The following is a 19371-nucleotide window of genomic DNA, read 5'->3' as shown; positions in this document are numbered from 1 at the left end:
AGAACATATCACGGAGAAGTACGGAGTCCAGTAGCCAGTTTCACAAGTAATTAAGATACCACCTCACTGTCATATTTCTCCTTTAGCTGTTACTGGTGTAGACCTAGTGGCCAACCTGTCCTTTTAACTAACTTCAATCTTCCTCTTGAGTACAGGTTTATCCCACAAGCATTTATTTACTCTACTCTCATTAAGTAATTGCTATTTATTTCATAACTTTGCACCATTTATTCAAGCTCTTCTAGCTAATCTCATAGAGAGGCCCTACAATGTGTCATCAAGTCTACCTTCCCAACCTATATATTTTCTCACACTCTACTATAAATTTCAAAATCAGGGGGGAAAAAAATAGAACAGGCATTCCTCTCCTCATAACAACTGATGTTCCTTTGTTTCCTTCTACTTCATTTAATGATGTCATGGATCCTCGTGACAAAAACAAACAGGAAATAACTTGAAAAGTCACTGTTCTCAACACAGAGGTGCATCTTGATATTTATTCTGTACAGAGCTACCAGAGGCTGTACACTGCACGCTCAGCTATGCGGTTTCTTCCAGAGACGACAGGCTCCCTGCCTGTGCTGATCTCAGAGAAAGGCAGCTGCACAGCCACGGGCCACTTTCTAAAACATTTTCCTTAGATCACACCCCACTTGCGGACAAACTCTAAAGGTCTTACAGAACGTATGAGCCTTGGATCAATAAGATCACAGAGAAGCAGCTTTCAAGACAATAGTGGCCCAGAATAGCGTTAGCCCATAATATAAAAGAGAGCTGACAGCGTAACATAAACAGGGTTAATAATCTGGCTCATGGGGATGAGTCATCGACATTACTGGGACTGATCTTAAAGACAAGTGAGTAGAGGATCCTGCTTGAACCCAATGAACAGAATTTTAATATTCTAAATACTGTTTCAGATGCATACATAACTGTCAACTATTTAGCTCCATATTAATCCAGGCAAAATAACAGAAAAACACCGTACTGGATGCAAGTGGTAACAGATTAAATGAATAACTGGTAGTGAATTAACACAATTTCACAGAAATCAGTTCTGTAAAACACACCTGGGAAAACTACGTGGCTCTTGACCAACTGAAACTGCAGACATTTCACATCTGCAAGGTCTGAGGCCTCATGCCTCGTAATATTCTGATCAAAATCAAGCACTGTACATACATACAAAAAATAGCTCATATATACTATGAACAGACATCTCCAAGCAGTGTTTACATGGAGATTCATTGAATGGTGCTGTTTCTAATGCATTTTGGCATAGATGCATGCTATGCGCCCTTCTTTCAGTTTTCCAGGAAGTAAACACAAAAACAGAGGCTGACAAAATTAGAAAATTAAAGGATAACACCACTATTAGCATAACGGTAACCTATAATTAGTAAACAAGTGGTCACAGCTTGAGTAAGAATAGGACTGTTCAAATAACCTAGGCTTCAGACATGGTTAAATATTACGTCATTGATCTAGTTTATCTACAGACTGGGGTTTGTATCCTAAAAGACAACCGTGACACTGAAAAATGTGCAATGAGTACAGCAGACATAATTAATTCAAAGTTTAAAGCTGTAAGACCTAATGTTATCATAGGGTGTATACAAAGGGGAACAGTAAAGTCAAGCACTACTATTCTATACAACACCAGTGAGACTAACCTTGTCACTGTGGTCTGCATTTTTTCAAACTGGAGAGCAGGAATAAGACAGGAAAGAAGTTTTTGATTAGCTAAGATAATACTTCACAGTGAGAAGCCTGAACATTGCAGTACATTCAATTTGTTGAAATAAAGTCTGAGAAGCAGCTTGGTGCTCTGACAGTCCTTTGGTAGCAGACTGAAATCAGATGATTGAAACTGTGGTCGCTGACATCAGCCTGCTCCACCTTTTCTGATAAACAGCACCAAATCTAAGGCAGAAGCATATGAATGACACATCAATCAACTTCTGAACCACCAATTTTCAGCCCAGCATGCAAGGCTCAATGGAAAGAGCTAAAAATTATTTAACCTGCAATATCTGAGAAGATGACAGAATAAGTGACTGTTCTTTCTGACCTTCATGAGAAAATAATACGTGATGATTTCTTTACAGTAATTTAGAACAGAAGCATTATAAACATGAAATTTAATTTGCATTTTGGGGATATTTTTGCACAGTTTACTCTTGATCTCTAATACAGAACACTGTAGTAGTACATGACAGAGATGAGATGCATTGAAATTCACCATGGTCAGTTCTTCATCTCTCCTGAAAAGGCAGTAAACTGCATTTCTAATTATAGAAGACAGGTAGCTGTTAGTTAGAAAATGGTAGAAAATGAAAAATCTCCCAAGGCTGCAATATTTAAGAGTCAAAGGAAAGATAACTTTGATTAGTGCAGATACGCAGTCTTAGACGATCTTCTTGTCTTGCCTGTATTCAGTTTCAACTATCTCTAAGGTTTACTTTTTTTAATCTACCACAGAACTAGCTTGTTATTACTCTACCACAGCTCCTCCATCTTCATGTCTGTTAGCATAAACAGAATGCTTGCTAAAACATACATTTCTGATGAAGATACATCTGCACTACTGAAATTCAAGGGGAATGCCAGTCAAGTTCTCTTGTCTGAATCTATTACTTCTCCGTCCCTCTCTACTTGAAATGTTAGTAGTGTACAATGCAGTCTCATAGTACATTAAGCAGCCATCTGCCTTTTAAGATAAACAAGACAGTGTTCTTAAAACAACAGAAAAAGGTGTAACACTAGTGCTTTGTTCTTTGCTTTTAAGTCTATATTTGCTGAAATGTACACATCTATTTAGCTCAGCTGCCACTAATCTTCATATGGCCTTTTCTATTAGCACAAGTTCAAATCAACTGCGGTGATTCCGATGCCTACACCCAGGAGCATCTAAAAAAAATGTAGAGCAAATACAGCATAAAGTCCTCAAATTTTTAATTTATCCCTCTTGCACTTCTGAGGTTTTTTAAAAGATCTAATTGCTGATGCTGTCTTCCTGTTTGTGGATTCTGCAGCGGACAGTTATGCTTACAACCTCACTGTTGATACTCATTATTCAATAGAGATTTTACAAGCAGCTTGATTTCACTGCTATTTCTTTGGTTATTCTGATTGTTTTCAGTATCTGCGTTCCTCTCCAGATTACACAGAAAAATATGAAGTTATTTCAAAAGAAAAAAAAAAAACCAAAAAAAAACCACTCACTGACATTCCATAGCTCCTCATCATAAAGTACCAACAATCAGCCACTACTACAGTCCCCCAAATCTCTGTTCTATTAATTCTTCCATCTGAATGCAAACAACTACTCAATTTTAAGACCCATCCCCTTTGCCCAGAAAAGCCTTTTCCTCACACCTGGCTTCTCTACAGAATCACAGAATCATCTAGGTTGGAAAAGACCTTGAAGATCATCTAGTCCAACCATTAGCCTAACATTGACAGTTCTCAACTACACCATATCCCTAAGCGCTATGTCAACCCGACTCTTAAAATACCTCCAGGGATGGGGACTCCACCACCTCCCTGGGCAACCCATTCCAATGCCTGACTACACATTCTGTAAAGAAATACTTCCTAATATCTAGTCTAAACCTTCCCTGGCGCAACTTGAGGCCATTCCCTCTTGTCCTATCACTTATTACTTAATTAAAGAGGCTCATCCCCAGTTCTCTGCAACTCCAAGCAGCAGAGGTGACACCTTTGAAAAGCTAACACAAGCAAGAAAAAGGTGCCATGAAGCTTTTCAATGAGGTTGCCACAGTAACTAACCACAGAAACAGGTCAGCAACCAGATGTCTCCAACAGTCACAGTGGTGGAGATTTCAGCAGAGCCTGGAAGCAGGGGGAATAGAAAATGGAAACTACACATTTCTCAGGAACTAGCACTCCCAAAAATGAACAACAGTAAACAGTTTTATGTTCCTGCTGACAGTCCTCCCACAACAAGAAGTGGTTTTCTGCAGGAAACGGGCAACACACCAGATTTTCCAACTTCTGCTGGCTTCTCGTTCCCCAGCTCTCACTCACTTCTAGACTTTCCCAACCCTCAAAACTGGAATAAATTTCCTAATTAATGTCTCACAAAACCCTTCATAAAATGTACAACATGGAGAATTGTATCCTCTGCTCTGAACGTCCAGATTACAAGGTCTCTGTGTGCAGAAACTTTCAATCAGCAAAAAAGTAGCTGGTTGGAATGGCTGACACAAACTTTACACAAAAATGACTGGGCCTTAGCACTGCTGAAGAAACTGTCACTTGAAATGGGACACTGCAATGCTAGGGGGGGGGGGGGGGGGGCAGAGGGAGAAAAACTCCCCCACCAAGAGTGGATACTCCTCAGAAATCAATAAATATCCTTCTGTATTCTGGAGACGCACTTAAAACTCTATTTGGAAAGGTACATAAAAACAACATTTCCAAGCCTCAAGTCTCACACACTCTTTGTGGGTTCTACTTGCTTTCCTAAAAAAGCTGTGAGAAGTCAGAGGACTGATTTATGTACCCTTTGATAGCACCTGACTAACTGGAAATGGTAATTCATCCCACTGCCTGGTTTATTCACAGAATCACAGAACAGCCAAAGCTGGAGAGGACCTCAGAAGATCATTGGGTCCAACCTCCCATGGGAAAGCAAGCCTAGATGAGATTATCTAGCACCCTGTCCAGTCATGTCATGTAAACCTCCATGATGGGGACTCTACTACATTGCTGGGGACTTTGTTGATTGTTCTCACTGCAAAAAAAAAAAAATTTCTTTCTTGTATCAAGATGAAACCTCTCCCCGGTGCAACTTGCATCCACTGCCCCTCATCCTCTCCATATGGCTCCTTGTGAAGAGAGAGCCTCTGCCCTCTCTGTAGCTGCCCTTTAAGTACTGGAAAACTGTGATGAAGTCTTCCCTGAGCCTTCTCTTCTCCAAGGTGAAAAGACCTAAATCCCTCAGCGCTTCCTCATAGAGCAGGTCCTCCAGCAGTTTTATCATCTTCACGGCCCTTCTTTGGACCTTCTATTCACATATGAGAAAGTCACCAAACACCAGATGACGCGCAGCCATGTTCTCTCCCATCTTGCCTTTGAGTTCCTTGCCATCTAACTTGGGAAGGCAATAGGAAGACTGTTTATGCAAAGCCTGTAAGGTACAGAAAACAAATACAACCCAAAGGACATGTTAAGCTAGTAAGGAACTGAGTCAAAGTACAAGTTACAGAAAGCAAAACCAGTTCAACAGGTTTTGACAGGAGTTCAGTATTCAATGTGAACAGCTTACAAATTTTATGCAGATAGATGGAAGTGCAGAAGGCAAAAAAAAAAAAACACCTCAGGACACATACAAGCCATAGACAGTGGGGGCTACATGTCAGAAGAGTTCGAAATAAAATACCCCATATTAGAGAAGCTTCCACAAGAGAAAGGACGCTCAGTCCCTCTAGTCCAAGTGAAAACAGCATTAATAACTTCAAAAAGTCTTATGGACCTTACATTTAGTACTTCAGGTATAGTGTATTTAAATGGTAAGTAACAAGTTTGAAGTGGAAAAAGTATATATAGGAAGTTGCTAATGTGAGCCTAGTTTAGCCTGGAAAGCATTAGCTTTCCTGCAAGCTTCTCCTATATTAAGCCCCCTGCAAGTCTCTTGTATTAAGAGGCTTAGGACCACACTTTCTAATAAATACAGTGCTTTGTGACTTAGACTGTCATAATTCCTCAGGTTAATTTTGTAAGTAGGAATGCAAACACTCTCCTAAAATCAAGCTGGTCACCACAGCTTACTGAACAGAATGTTCTCAAAGAAGCCTCTAGTGCAAATGAAGAGCTGTAGATCATGGGCAGTTAAACTTGGAGAGCACTTTAAATCCCAAATGAGACACCATTACACTGTGGTGCACAGCCTGAGTCCAAGAAAAGGGGGGCTTGCAACCCACAGCAGGACAGGGAGCCTGGAAAAGCATCAAGGAGTAGTGTTTACCAGGAAGAAAAGTTTTCTGGGAACACCTGGCCAACTTCTGTACACGAGCTACAAAAAAGACATTCTTCTGCAAACTACTCTTTTCCTAGGTTTTGCTGCTTTCCTCTCAAAAAACTTAGTTCTTCTTGAACTGTAAGTTCTAGAAAAATGCAGATAATAACTGAATGAGTGATAGAGAAAACATGACATAAGTTTAAAAATTCTGGACCATTATCCAAAAGATACCATAAAGCAAGCCAAACACTATCATTCACATCATGCTCTTCGCCCGTCCCACACAGCTGCATTTCCTGTGCTCCTTCAACCCAACCTTCACAGAATCTCTGAGGCTGGAAGGGACCTCTTGAGATCTAGTCCAACTCTTCCCCGCCCCCACAAGTAACCTTTTACCCCATTCCTTCTGAGTGGGCAAGAGGTTTCTGTAACATCACTTGCATGCCTTAGATCATCACAACCAAAGACTCCTGAGAGGACACAGAGCTACTCAAACCCTGGAAGAGTCCAAATGCTAGCAACAGGGTTCATAATACCCTCTTCAAGAAACTTACTGGGGCAACAAAAAAAAAAACCCGATCAGCTTTGTTCAACCTAGGAAGACCTAAAATGAAAGTAGAAGGGACATGCGACTGAATCGAAGGAGGTAGAGGCAGTGAGTTCTGTTTAAGCATCTCCATAAAGTAAAATAAATAGCCCATAATTAGAACATAAGCTGTCTCAATGTACTCATACCTGTTTCAACAGATTCTTATGTGGGTGTTAATGTAACTACAAAACTAGGGCAATTTACATACAATAACGCTTCCCCTGGTGCGGCATTGCTTAACCATTTGCTAGGCCAGAGGACAAAGTCATGTTTTCAGAAAACATTATGCAGTACCTTTTACATTTAAAAGCTCACATACTCATATTAAAATTAACACCTGTCATCCTTAAAAGGCAGAAATAAATGCAGAATTTCCAGATGAACAAGAGAAAAGCATTTCTCAAGTCTCTCGGGGCAGGGGGCAACGTGGTCGAGGGGCAGCAACCTCTACTCTCTTTAGACATTAGGGATTGGAACAAAATGTCATCAATAAGCTTTCCACAGAAATCTTGAAATTTTTTTTGCTACTTCAGCAGTTTCCACTACACTTCCTCCCTCTCACCAGCATAGAAAAGATAATTTTTAACCCAGAATTAATTCTTCACTCAAATTTAATCACATGGCTGCATAGTTAATGCTGGACCCTCCAATTTTACTGAAGCTAGCTCAAATTAAAGTAGTAATTGCACCTTTCTAATCACTCCGTCCTACTGCTGTGAAATGCAGATTCTCCCCTCCCCCCCCCTCCGCTGAAAATGATCCTTGAATATCTATCTACATGCATCTACTACCATCAGCTGCAGTTTAAAGCAAGGCCTTCCTTGAGAAGATAGGGACACTAAAAATGTAACATCGGGTATTGTCAGGCAGCCAGTCTCTCAAATAATGCTGTCTTCAAACTTCTAAATGAAACATTGCTCCATTAGCAAGGATGGGAAAAAATTAACATCAGTCATCTCAACTACCAACTTGTTTACTCTCTCCCAATACAGCATTATCAAGGATTCTGACAAGTTACACAAAGATGTCACATTTTTCAATAGTATCACAGGCAAATTTTATGCAGAAATGGAGTTTAGACACAGCAGAAACTTAACGCTGATTACACACACATATTTTGCTCTTACATTTGCAACAGCATTGAAAGTCTGGCTAGCCCCAAGACAGCGGAAAAAAAGGCAGAAAACAAAGAAAAAGTCACTCTCTGTCTCTCAGACCGATTATAGATAAGCCTGAGGAAGAACTAGCAACCCCTCTCTCCAGAAATTTTTGCCATACTCAATTTAATAAACAAAAATAGTAGAGCATACAATTTAAAAACTGGACAAAATCTGTAAGGAACACTGCTCATTTCATGACAGGACTACTATGCAATGTGTTCCAACACAAAAAGAAAACAGAACATGGCACAGAAAACACAGAAGGCATTAACAGTCAAAAAAGGTGTTCTTTATCAAGCAATGAGGAAAGCTCACTTCTTGATCATCACTAAGTAGTAGTAATTTCAAGCTAAAATTAATTATTTGCAGAGGCCAGAAATAACTTTTTCTAACCTTCAGCTGGCCTAGAATTTCAAGACAATTATTTTCCTTTTGTACACAGATCTAGCCAGTGACATTTTTCAATTCTGAGACCAGACTGCAGCCCAACACACCATCTGGGTCTGCGCCTGGTGGTCACTTCCACTGCGATGGTCTCAAGAGCAACACTTCAGTACTCACAGCCATTAAGAACTCTAATAAAGCATGTAACACTAACACCTCATGCTAAAGGATAACCAGTACCACTTGTATCAGTCTGGTAGCAATGCCACATGTTGGTTGAAGCTCAGTTGTCCACAGGATCACATCACATTCTGCTTATTGCACACCTCACCAATTTCATTAGCAGGAAAGTTGCAAACAGAAACTCAATGCAAACTTCTGAGCCTCTAGTTTGGGAGCACTGGCCACAGAGTTCTTGATCATGGGTCAGAATCACAGGAGTCTTCTCTTTGTAAGCATGTCAGCGCCCCAGCACTCCTTGCTTACTTCTAGTGGTCCCCTACCAACTATATTTCAGAAGGGTGTTGTCTCCTTCTTCAAGAAGGCTGAATATACTTTATTTCCACCTGAAGGAGATCTAGAGGTGGACTGGAGAGGCATAAAGTTTGATTCTCTTTCCAGGTGCATATGATATTATCCTCCAGTCTTTGTAACACTGTCTGTATACTATACCAATATATTTTATTTCAAAAAATATGCCTGTCTAAACCTGTGCTCTACTAACACTGTTAGACTGTCTTACACAGTTAGACTGTCTTACACATCTCCTTCTCATAACCATGAAATAGACAGGCTATTTGCCCAAAATCAAGATCTTCAAACACATCTCCAAGATGTCATATTCATGTGCACACTCACACTATGGGTACAAATTCTTGAAACGAGGTGATCTTTTCATGCTTTCAAAGTAATCCTATGGGTATTCACCCACTGCCTGTTGCTATATCAATATACAAACAAAAAGTGCATCTTGCACTCTTTGTTTCTTCAAATCTCACAATACCCAAAATTAAATGGATGAGAAAATAAAAGGTGCATCCACCTTTGTACTGGAAGTGCCATGAAGAACTTCATAGTTATTTCCAGTTGCTTCCCCTTCTGAATGTTCACCCCCTAACATTTAAAATTTGCAACTCCAAGCAGCATTGTTCAGTCTACTCAGGGATCTGGAGAGGTACCTGGATGCTGTTCAAACAGTGACTGAAGAGCTGCTCAACCATTAACTATGGTTGGAACTTGGAAGCGGTGCAAAAGCTACATGTAGTGCTTAGCAAAACTGCTGACAAAGCTTCAAAGATCTCTCTCAAAAACACCAAAGTTATTTGTACTTGTGAAGGTATTCACAGCACAATGAATACTGGCACTGTTGTAGAAGGTTCTGAAGAGTCTAGTACTGAATGCAACAAACACCCGTGTCAACATGAACAGTACAGATGCCCTCTGCTATCAAAACAAAGAGGCAGGAGATCACACTGGAGTCCTTCAGCCTGGTGAAGATAAAGCATTCACAGTGTCCAAGACTATGAACTTATTTATTAATCCTGAATGCTTATAGTTCAAGAAAGAGTGATTAACAGTATTTCATGCTAAAAAATACAGCTCAGAAAAGACAACTCTAAGTGGCAAGAGCCTTACAACTCATCCCTCTGTTGAAGTGACATCCTGTTGACCTCAGAGAGAGACTCTGACTGCCAGCACTCAAGTCAGTTGAGGGACTGCCAACATATTCCCTAAGAAAATAACCATCTTGATTTTAAGTAGAGCCAAGTCGCTAGGAAGTACATGGAGTTGTAATACACAAGCACCAGGATCCTTTCACCTAATACTGCATGCACGTCAGGCTGGGATTCTACACAAGCTCTTGCAAAAGCAGGCCTTCAAGTGATGATTAAATAAACTAATCCCAGAACACTGAGGCAGAGATTACTGGGGATATCGTTACCTCACAGGGAACTAACTCAGTTCTTTAAACACCATCGTCTATAGAGGGACTGGGAAGTTCATCCCTCAAACTATTACAGTACACCATGTCTTAAAATCAACCCCTGTAATTCCAAGTTCTACACTGACCTACAGCACTGCATTTTCCCACTTCATTTATCAGATAAGAAATCTTTTTGCTCACTCCTCTTGAAGGAAAAGGTTCCTGCAAGAGTTTACTACTTACATCTCCAAACTAGATAGTAAAGATCACCAGCGTTTAACCTCATCCAAACAGTACAGCTACCACCATGTAACAAATAGGCTTTACTGTTGGCTCCCTGCTCTTCTCTCGCACCGAAACACACCAGACGGGCAGCAAAATCTAGCGTGGCAGTCAAGCACCTACTACAACTGAACATTTTCAGGCCCATGAAGAATTCAGGGGTGGGGGTGTCTATCTCTTTAGGATTTTATTTTTTCCCCCCCAGTCACACCACATTCCCAAATGGACAACAGAAGTTACAAAAGAGAGGCGAAAGCATACCAACCAAAGGCCAGAAAGGGGCAGGGACAAATACCTTTAGAAAATTCAAGCTTCCCAAATTACTGTGGAGTCATCTGCATTTCCCTTAGGCAACCGCTCTATGCTTACTTCTGTTCTCTTTCTAGGTTTTGATAGCATCTGCCTGTGCTTTATGGCTATCCAGTCTAGCAATCTGGTGAGCACAGTTGCTGACAATGCCTTCTAGCTACCTCAACCATGTTTAATCCAGGAAGCTGTCACCAAGGAAGGCACAGATGACAACAGCAGCCCCTATGCCTGTTCATGGTGTCAGACCAACAGTTCCCACCCCACAGATCCCAACACCCTGTCTCTGACAAAGGCCAGTAAGAGAGATGCAAATAAACATAACCTTTTATTAAACTAGGTAATTAACTGCTCAATTAAATATGCTGTATCTATTCATACTTGCCTAAATTATTGTACATAGGATATGTTTAATTGATTAAACTTTTCAGCAGAACTTTGTATCGATACCACATACTTTGACAGTTTATGTCACATTTGTGAGTTTATCTAGTGTGCAAAAACATATTTGGGAATAACAGAACTATTAAGATGCGCAAAAATGGGCTTTAAATTTACTTTCACTAGTTGTATCTCACACACAGAAAGTACATAGGACCTACCAAATACATTTTGCTTTAAGACTAAGGCAAAACTAGTACCTAACAGACTGGTTTTAGTCACCCTAAATCAGACTTAACTGTATTCACATAACCAGAGATGTCTATAGATATATATAGCAAAACCTTCAGAAGTACTTATGTACCCCAATTTCTATCTCCTGCAGTAATCAATGAAGATAAGATCTGAACCTGCAAGAACATTTCTTAAATAACAGCAGGCCTTTTCAGATCTTTGAAGATGTTGCTCTATTTTATTTTTTTTAACTGGAAAAATCGTCATTCTTCTCCTGGACTTAACTAAAACAAGCTTTCTTGTATTTTTTCCGCTCGTGTCTCTACCATTTACATGACTCTGAGCGAAACATTCCAAACCAAGATAGTATTCTATATACTGCAATACATTACAGAACAGGAGGTAATTTTAAAAAGGTCTTTTAAAAGTCTTCTGTAAACTAACATACTCATTTCTTTCTTTTAACCGTTAGCCACATAGCCTCAGACCTCACCCAGAAACTAACAGCCAGCACTCGGGATGCAAAGCTTCAAGTTGCCACTTCACTTGAAGTACACTTGCAGAAATTCAGAAGAGGAATGGCAGAGTTCCTGCATTACTGCAGACACAGACAACACACAACAAACAGAATTCAACTTTGCTTCTCCATTTTGCCCTTAGCACTCTACACCAAGACAAGATAACCCCTGTATATCCAAGTAGGGCTACACTGCATAAGCATGCCATATACCAAGGATACAGGCAAATGATTTATTTAGCTTTGAGAGAGATTCTCTTAATCAGTACAAGAGGGTCTAGTACAAGCCTTAATCTCCCCTCCAGCCAGGAAAAACCCAAGTATCCTCACATGACATGCTCATGTCTACACAGGTGGATTGGGTTTGCATGGCAAGATTCTGGCAGCAGGGGGTCTACAGGGGTGACTTCTGTGAGAAGATGCCAGAAGCTTCCCCCATGTCAGACAGCACCAGTTCCAGCCAGCTTCAAGATGGACCCACCACTGGCCAAGGCTGAGCCCATCAGCAATGGTGGCAGCATCTCTGTGATAACATATTTAAGAAGGGGAAAAAAACTGCTGCACAACAGCAGCTGGGAGAAAGGAGAGAATATGTTAAAGAAACACCTGTGCAGACCCCAAGGTCAGTGAAGGAGGAGGAGGAGGCGCTCCAGGCACCAAAGCAGTTTCCCCTGCAGCCCGTGGTGAAGACCATGGTGAGGCAGGCTGTCCCCTGCACCCACGGAGGTCCACGGGGAAGCAGAATCCACCTGCAGCCCACAGAGGACCCCACACCAGAGCAGGTGGATGTGCCTGAAGGAGGCTGTGACCCCCATGGAGAGCCTGCGCTGGAGCAGGCTCCTGGCGGGACCTGTGGACCCGCGGAGAGAGGAGCCCACGCTGGAGCATGTTTGCCAGCAGGACTTGCGACCCCATGGGGGATCCACGCTGGAGCAGTCTGTTCCTGAAGGACTGCACCCTGTGGGAGGACCCACATTGAAGAATTTCGTGAACAACTGTTTCCCGTGGGAGGGAGCCCACACTGGCGCAGAACAACAGCGTGAGGAGGAAGGAGCAGCAGAGACCATGCATAATGAACTGATTGCAACTGCCATTCCCCATCCCCCTGCGCCACTCAGGGAAGAAATAGTTAAGTCAGGAGTGAAGTTGAGCCCAGGGAAGAAGGAAAGGATGAGGGGAAGGAGATTTAAGATTTGTTCTTATTTCTCATTATACTACTCTGATTTGATTGGGAAAAAAATAAATTAATTTTCCCAAGTCTGTTTTGCCCAAGATAGTAATTGTTGAGTGATCTCTCCCTGTTCTTATGTCAACCCATGAGCCATTCATCTTATTGTCTCTCCTCCCGTCCAGCTGAGGGAGGGGAGTGAGCAAGCAGCTTAGTGGGCACCTGGTAACCAGGTCAAGGTCAACCCACCGCAACAGGAAAAGAATCCTCTCTGAAATCCCGCCCATCCAGTAAACATACAAAGTGGTCCTCCAGAGCAGCCAGAAAAGGAAATTATTATTTACTGTGGTGCACAGAAAACCCAATTATGCACTGTGCTTCAGCACGTTATCGTCCAGGCCATCCCTTGTCCCAGGCAGCCCACAACATGCCATAAAATGTGCAACACACCAAAAAACAAAGGTGAGCACTGGACAAAGAAAGTACACTCCAAAAAGCAAAGGAAAAAAATTCCCTTACCTCGGCACTCTCAAATTCAGTGAAATGACCACTGCTGCAGAAGGCATTAAACAGCGGAAAAGACAGATGCTTTACACCAGTTGGGGGTAAAACAAATCATCTTCAGGAGGGACCTTATTTGAGGAAGATATGGAACAGGAATTCAAAGCTACTGTCCTTGGCCAAGTGAAAGTAGTGGTCAGCAAAAAAAAAAAATATTATTTATGAAAAGGTAAGTAACACACATTGAAAACAAAAACAAGCTTGAATTTGATGTACTGGGAAAAGGAGATTAGAGAGGGGAAACCAAAGAGAGCCACAGTAATAAACTAGCAAGAACCAAGAACAGGCATAACTGTCTAGGCACAGGTGATAATTTAAAACTGCACAGAGAAAAACATGGCAATATCAGGGCACACCTACAAAAGATAAATCTCTTTCTCTGGCTGCAGCAAAGGACTCCAGCTGCTTCCCTTGCATTTTGGAGACACATGTGTCCCAGCAAGCAGATTCAGCACAGTTGCCTGATGTCCAGCCCAATGTCCCCACCCTCTATCTCAGGGAAAAGAACAGATTATTTTTGCCAGGCCAGCAAACTGGCTATTAGAGAATATTTAAACACTCTTAACCAGTACCAATATAAATAGAATATCAACAAAAGCAGGAGTCTCAACTAGACAAAGACAACAAGAAACAACAGCTAGAAGCTGAAACAGGAAAAACTCTTACTGGAAAACACACAGAAATTTTAATCCATTGGAATGATCCACCTAGGTATTGCCTGACCTCTCACTACCTGGAGTCTCAAAAAAAAATCAACACCGGATGGATACCTTTATGGTCTAACTCCGTCAAATGTCGTAACACTGATGTAAAAGTCACATAAAGTTGCCTAGTCTGGGTTAAAAAAAAAAAGCTGTCACAGCATGTATTGCTGATGTACAGGCTTTTTCAATACTTTAAAGGAGTGCCCGGGGAAAGATTTAAAAAGTTTCTCTCTTCTCCTTTCAGTAATTTTGAGGGCAAGTGAAAGGTAAAAGTTTTGTCCACAAGAAAACAAATGGAAAATTTGAACCTGATCTACCAAAGCCAAAATAAAAAACTGCAGCAGCAAAGACCTAAAAATATTCAAATGCTTCAGTGTTTGGCAGTTAATTCGCTAGTTTCACAATTCCTGGATATCTACATTTTGAAAAACAAGAACCTGTAACATAACATATCTGTCCCTGTGTTGAAAAGGACTTTTATTTTAGTGGAGAGTAGTTTGCTTCAAAGGATTTCTGACATGCAGTAAATGATATCATCATCCTCAAGCAATAGAGGTTGTGGTAACATCTTATTCATGCAGCTGTTGTAACAGGAAAATTTGGCAAGAATTTGGTCGAGGGTAGAAAAACTGCAGGGAGAAGAGGGCAGAACCGTCTGTCAAACCGAGTGTCAGTGATCACAGCATAACCGCCAATCAGAAGCTGGAAACAAGCCAGTGAACACTGCTAACCAGCCATTCAGTTCCACCTACAAAAATGACAAATGACATCACACAAAGACTTTCAGAATACCAAGCATTCCACTCAGAACAACAAAACCTCAAGAAAAAAAAAATAATCTTCCTTTCCCGAACTCCCCACCAGGTTTGCTCACCCTCAGGGTCAGTATTTGCATAACATATCACTGCCTTTTCCCCATCTTGTCTAGTATCCTGCACTGACACACAGAATTTCAAACATTACCATCTTTTGCCTGACAACTCATCCCACAGGAACAAGGCTCACAAAAGTGGACCAAGGGACACCAGCACATTCCAGACAGCAGGTGTCCAAGCTAAAGGAAGGCACCAACAATACTTCCTTAGAATTCCACTCTTCAAAGAACATATTCAAATCCACGGGGTAGAGGTGGGGGGGGGGGGGGGGGAAAGGCAAGTTGGCTTCCGCAGTGGTGTAACAAACATCTCCCTGGGAAACATCATCATCAAGAGAGAGTGTTCAAGATCAGCCCCCTGAAGTCATCCAAAGCAAGTAAATCTGAAATTATACCTATGAACACACAGGGCTCTGCTCAAATCAGTGTGACATATTAAGTAAGGTACCTTTACAACCATTATAATTACACCAGTAATTACCACAAAACAATCAGAACTGTATTTTGAAATGTTCTGTCGAGCAAGATCTCTTTCCTAAAGCACATTTTGCCTGTCCATTGGTTCACAATTTTCTCCAGTTCTCTATCAAAAGCAGCATTCTTAATCTCAATTTCAACTCAAAAGGTTTTGAGAAATCTCACAAGCTGAAATTGAAATCTTTGTTACTTGCCCCAGAAAAGAAAAAGCTCTTGCATTCAATGTAGGTCTAAAGCCAGTGTCTGCTGAGCCTGGAAGGTGACAGATGAGCAGGAAATGCAGTTATACCCTTGTACCAACAACAGCAAAATACAGCGTAACTGATTGTATTTGACATAAGAACTGAAAACAAAACAGGTTTCACTCAGTCTCAAACTCACAAGCACCAGAAAGCATTTGGTGCCCAAAAAGTCTGTCCAGCAATCAGGCAACCAGAAGGATGTTCAAGCTGTCCACGCAGCAGTGGGCCATTACACCTGGCCCAACAACATCCATTAGGAGGGCCAGGATCTGTCAGGTTCTCACATCTCCTGGCCTCTTCCTCTGCTGGCAAGGGCATGCAGATTTTACAGGTTACAGATATGCCTTTTCATGCCCTTTTGTAGCCGACAGTGATGACTATCTCTGTCCTGTACCACCTCCATGACTCACCAGGATTTGTTCACCATGCTCTGCCTCCCAACTGAATGCAAACGTGCTGGGGTCTTGATGACTAGCTGCTAATCTGGGAGTTTTTAAACACAGGTCGTTCCAACAGCCCTTCCTGTTGCGTGTGGTGCCTCCACATCTAGATGCTGCCATTCACATCCATTTAGCCCTTCTACTGCAATTCCCTACAGGCGTGCCAAGGAAAACACGCATGCTTGCAGCAGCATCACAGCAGAGGGAAAAGGGGCCAGAGCAAAAGGGCAGCACTTCTTCCCCCCATCCCCCCCGTGTCTGCATAAGCCATCTGAAAGAACGTATGAAGCTATGGCTTAAAGGCTTCTGCACCATTCAGCATTGCCAACACCACAGGTATGGCATTTTTTGGACAAATCATGCTATTCATTTTATTGAAAGAAGAGGGATCTCATATTCCAGCAGATCGCTGCCTCTACATATGAATCTCAAACATTTTTAGTTCAGTCACAATCACAGACTTTTCACACATTCTCAGAGAGGATCAGAAGCATGCCCTGAGCAAGGGCATTACACAGCCAGGCAAAAATCCCGAACAAAAACCTCTCTAAAATAACTCATTCTACCAATTCTGAATAAATCAAGGAATCACCCGAGAAGACAAAAGAAGATCTCTCAGAGAGGTGAGAACAACAACAAAATGAAATAAATTTATCACATCAGGAGCGTTCTCTTCTAGAGAAGCAGGTGGAAATTTAAATGAGCTTCAGTACAGTTTGTGCAGGAGAAGACACAGCCTCTCAAATGAAGAGCTAGGAAAACAAGTGCTTCCCACAGCTAAAAAGGCCTAGGACATTCTCATTACCCACAGAGTCATTCTCAGTTCAAAGATAGCAAAAAGCAAAGGATTAGCAAGTAACATAGGCCAGATTTTTCCCAATGATTGATACACCCTCCCTAGCAACACGCAGCTGAACAGAAGACCATATTAATATTCCGGCACTGAAATCCTTCCCCCCCCCGCCCCCATAAAAGTAAATACGATAAATCTTTTTTCCCTTGCAAACACTTCCAACAACTGGTAAAAATTACTTTAACTGCTCTCACTGATGGGGATCCGATCACATCTGCCATGTTTGCCAAAAAGATTAGACCTGAAGAGCCTTCAGATGAGTGCCAAGTGCACCATCGTGAGAAACTTAATTATCACATATGCGAAAATCTTTCTCAGGGCACATTTATCATTAGAAACTAAATAGGTTTAAATGCTGGGAAGATACACATCACTAAAGTTATCACCCCTCAAAACTAAGTTGATTTCTTGCAAATAAGGGTTATAAGCAACACTCCACAGTACTCAATAGTCCAACTGCTGCGTGACAACTACTGGCTTTCGGCTGCTCTCTTCTTGCATCATATACAATATTCCTTCAGAAAACACCATCCAAACAGCAAAACCCTAGTCTCTGAATTCTGTGCAAACAGCTGTTTCTCTCGTCCTGGCCTGCCTTTCATTACTATTTCCAGTGAGTCATAAAAGAAGTATTCAGAGTGAGGCAAAGATGGTGGTACTCCACCACTGTCCTCCCCCATCTCTCTCCACCCACTTCTCAGAAAAATATAGCTCTGAATGTGCATTCCGAGACACTTCCAGTCCAGACAGCCACTCCCTGCCAGCTGCATGAGGTCATCAACAAAACAGTACAGGAACTGTAGAGAAATACGTCCTCAAATCCAAACAGGAGCTGACAAGAAGCCCCAGATGAAGTGGTGAGAGCTAAACAACAGCCACTTCAACTCACAACTACCGATATTATTTTAAAATATTCATGGATTACAATCTAACATGGAACTTGCATCCTATCTGACAGAAGCAGGAAAAAAAAAAAGACACACACAACAAAACCACACACACAGAAAAAAACCCCACCACAAAACAGCCCAACAACCAACCCAAAAAACAGTACCTGACCAAATTTACAAGTGAGAATAAAATGGAAATACGAGGAAATAAAGTAAAAAGTTTTGATTAGCCTGGAATAAAAAGAGGAATCCTGTTTATGCCACATGAGAGTAAATTATACTATCTCAATTAGTGACCTTCTGACCCACTCACCTGATCTAGAGGGGTCAGTTTTGGTGGCAATTACAGAAGTCATTTTCAACCAAATGCCAGTTCCTGTAATGCTGTGACTTGAATTATACACGAAGAGATCAGGACTGCTCACGTACAAATACATCTACAAATACTTCAAGTTATGAATGAGCTTATTTCTCTCTTGATTCTGCAACTGGAAAAGTCAGATCATACTTGAGTATTACAAGTGTTTTAGAAAAAGAAGAAAATTTAAAAAGGCCTCATTCTACAGTTAGAAAAACAGAAGAACTCCAAAAATGAGTTATACATCTGAAATAAAACATGGGCAAACCAGTCAGACATCATTCAGAAGTCTCAGACTGCCTCCCATCTAAGTCTGAAGACCTCACCAATAAGAGGAACACTTTCTTAGGTTCTACTACAAGCTACTGACTAAATTACTGCAGATGTTTTCTAAACATAACTAATTACATCTTTACATCTTTTCCAGCATGCAATACAGGCCAGCAATTGTTAGAGGGGAGCATTATGATCTGATGGATTAAATATAGATGCAGGTTGACCTGCACAAGGCAAAATAGCTTTCACATGTTGTAACTACAGAGTATGTTTCATATCTAGTCTGTGAACAGTTTAAGATCTACTGCATTATCCTCTCTCTTTCTATTATTCGCAAAGTTGCAGTAAATCCCTATGCTTCTGAAGTAATACAATTAATTGCTAATAAATCACTGAAGGACACTAAACTGTATCTGGGCTGCATACACTCTGGACTTTAGAAAATGAATGCAGATAGAAGTATCTTTAAAAGTTAAAAGAAACCCCATCCCACAAAGTCAGGTTTGCCTAAGTCTGGGAAAACAAAAAAGGAAACAAACAAAAGACAGGAAAAAAATAAGGAGCTCAGAGATAAACCCAAAACAATCCTCACCTTTCTTTTTATTTGAGGGACTCCACAGTTACTGATATTTACAGTAAAACAAAGAAAAAAAAAATTTCTTCAACTGCGGCTCCGCTTCACACGATCAGGACTGTGACACTCCAGGCTGTACTCCACAGACTGCTGTTACCACTCCATCCTCAGAATCCTCCAAGAGGTAGTGC

The 19371-nt window shown here is 41.3% G+C and overlaps 1 protein-coding gene across 2 annotated transcripts in view; it reads right to left on the bottom strand.

The window, feature by feature from the left end:
• IQGAP1 (IQ motif containing GTPase activating protein 1) overlaps positions 1 to 19371 on the bottom strand; it is a 74783-nt gene that overhangs the window by 47891 nt on the left and 7521 nt on the right. The window contains exon 1 of one of the 2 annotated variants that reach the window (XM_074836886.1): positions 1674 to 1707. The exons of the other annotated variant lie outside the window; for it this stretch is intronic. Within the exon in view, the coding sequence (XP_074692987.1) occupies positions 1674 to 1693 (20 nt within the window). The 5' untranslated portion in view covers positions 1694 to 1707. Of the gene's footprint in view, positions 1 to 1673; positions 1708 to 19371 lie in introns of those variants that run through there. 2 annotated transcript variants of the gene reach the window in all.

The sequence above is a fragment of the Strix aluco genome, chromosome 12, assembly GCF_031877795.1.
Source record: "Strix aluco isolate bStrAlu1 chromosome 12, bStrAlu1.hap1, whole genome shotgun sequence".
NCBI lineage: Eukaryota > Metazoa > Chordata > Aves > Strigiformes > Strigidae > Strix > Strix aluco.
Note: the sequence above shows the minus strand (reverse complement) of the source record. Positions and strands in the feature narration are given on the sequence as shown.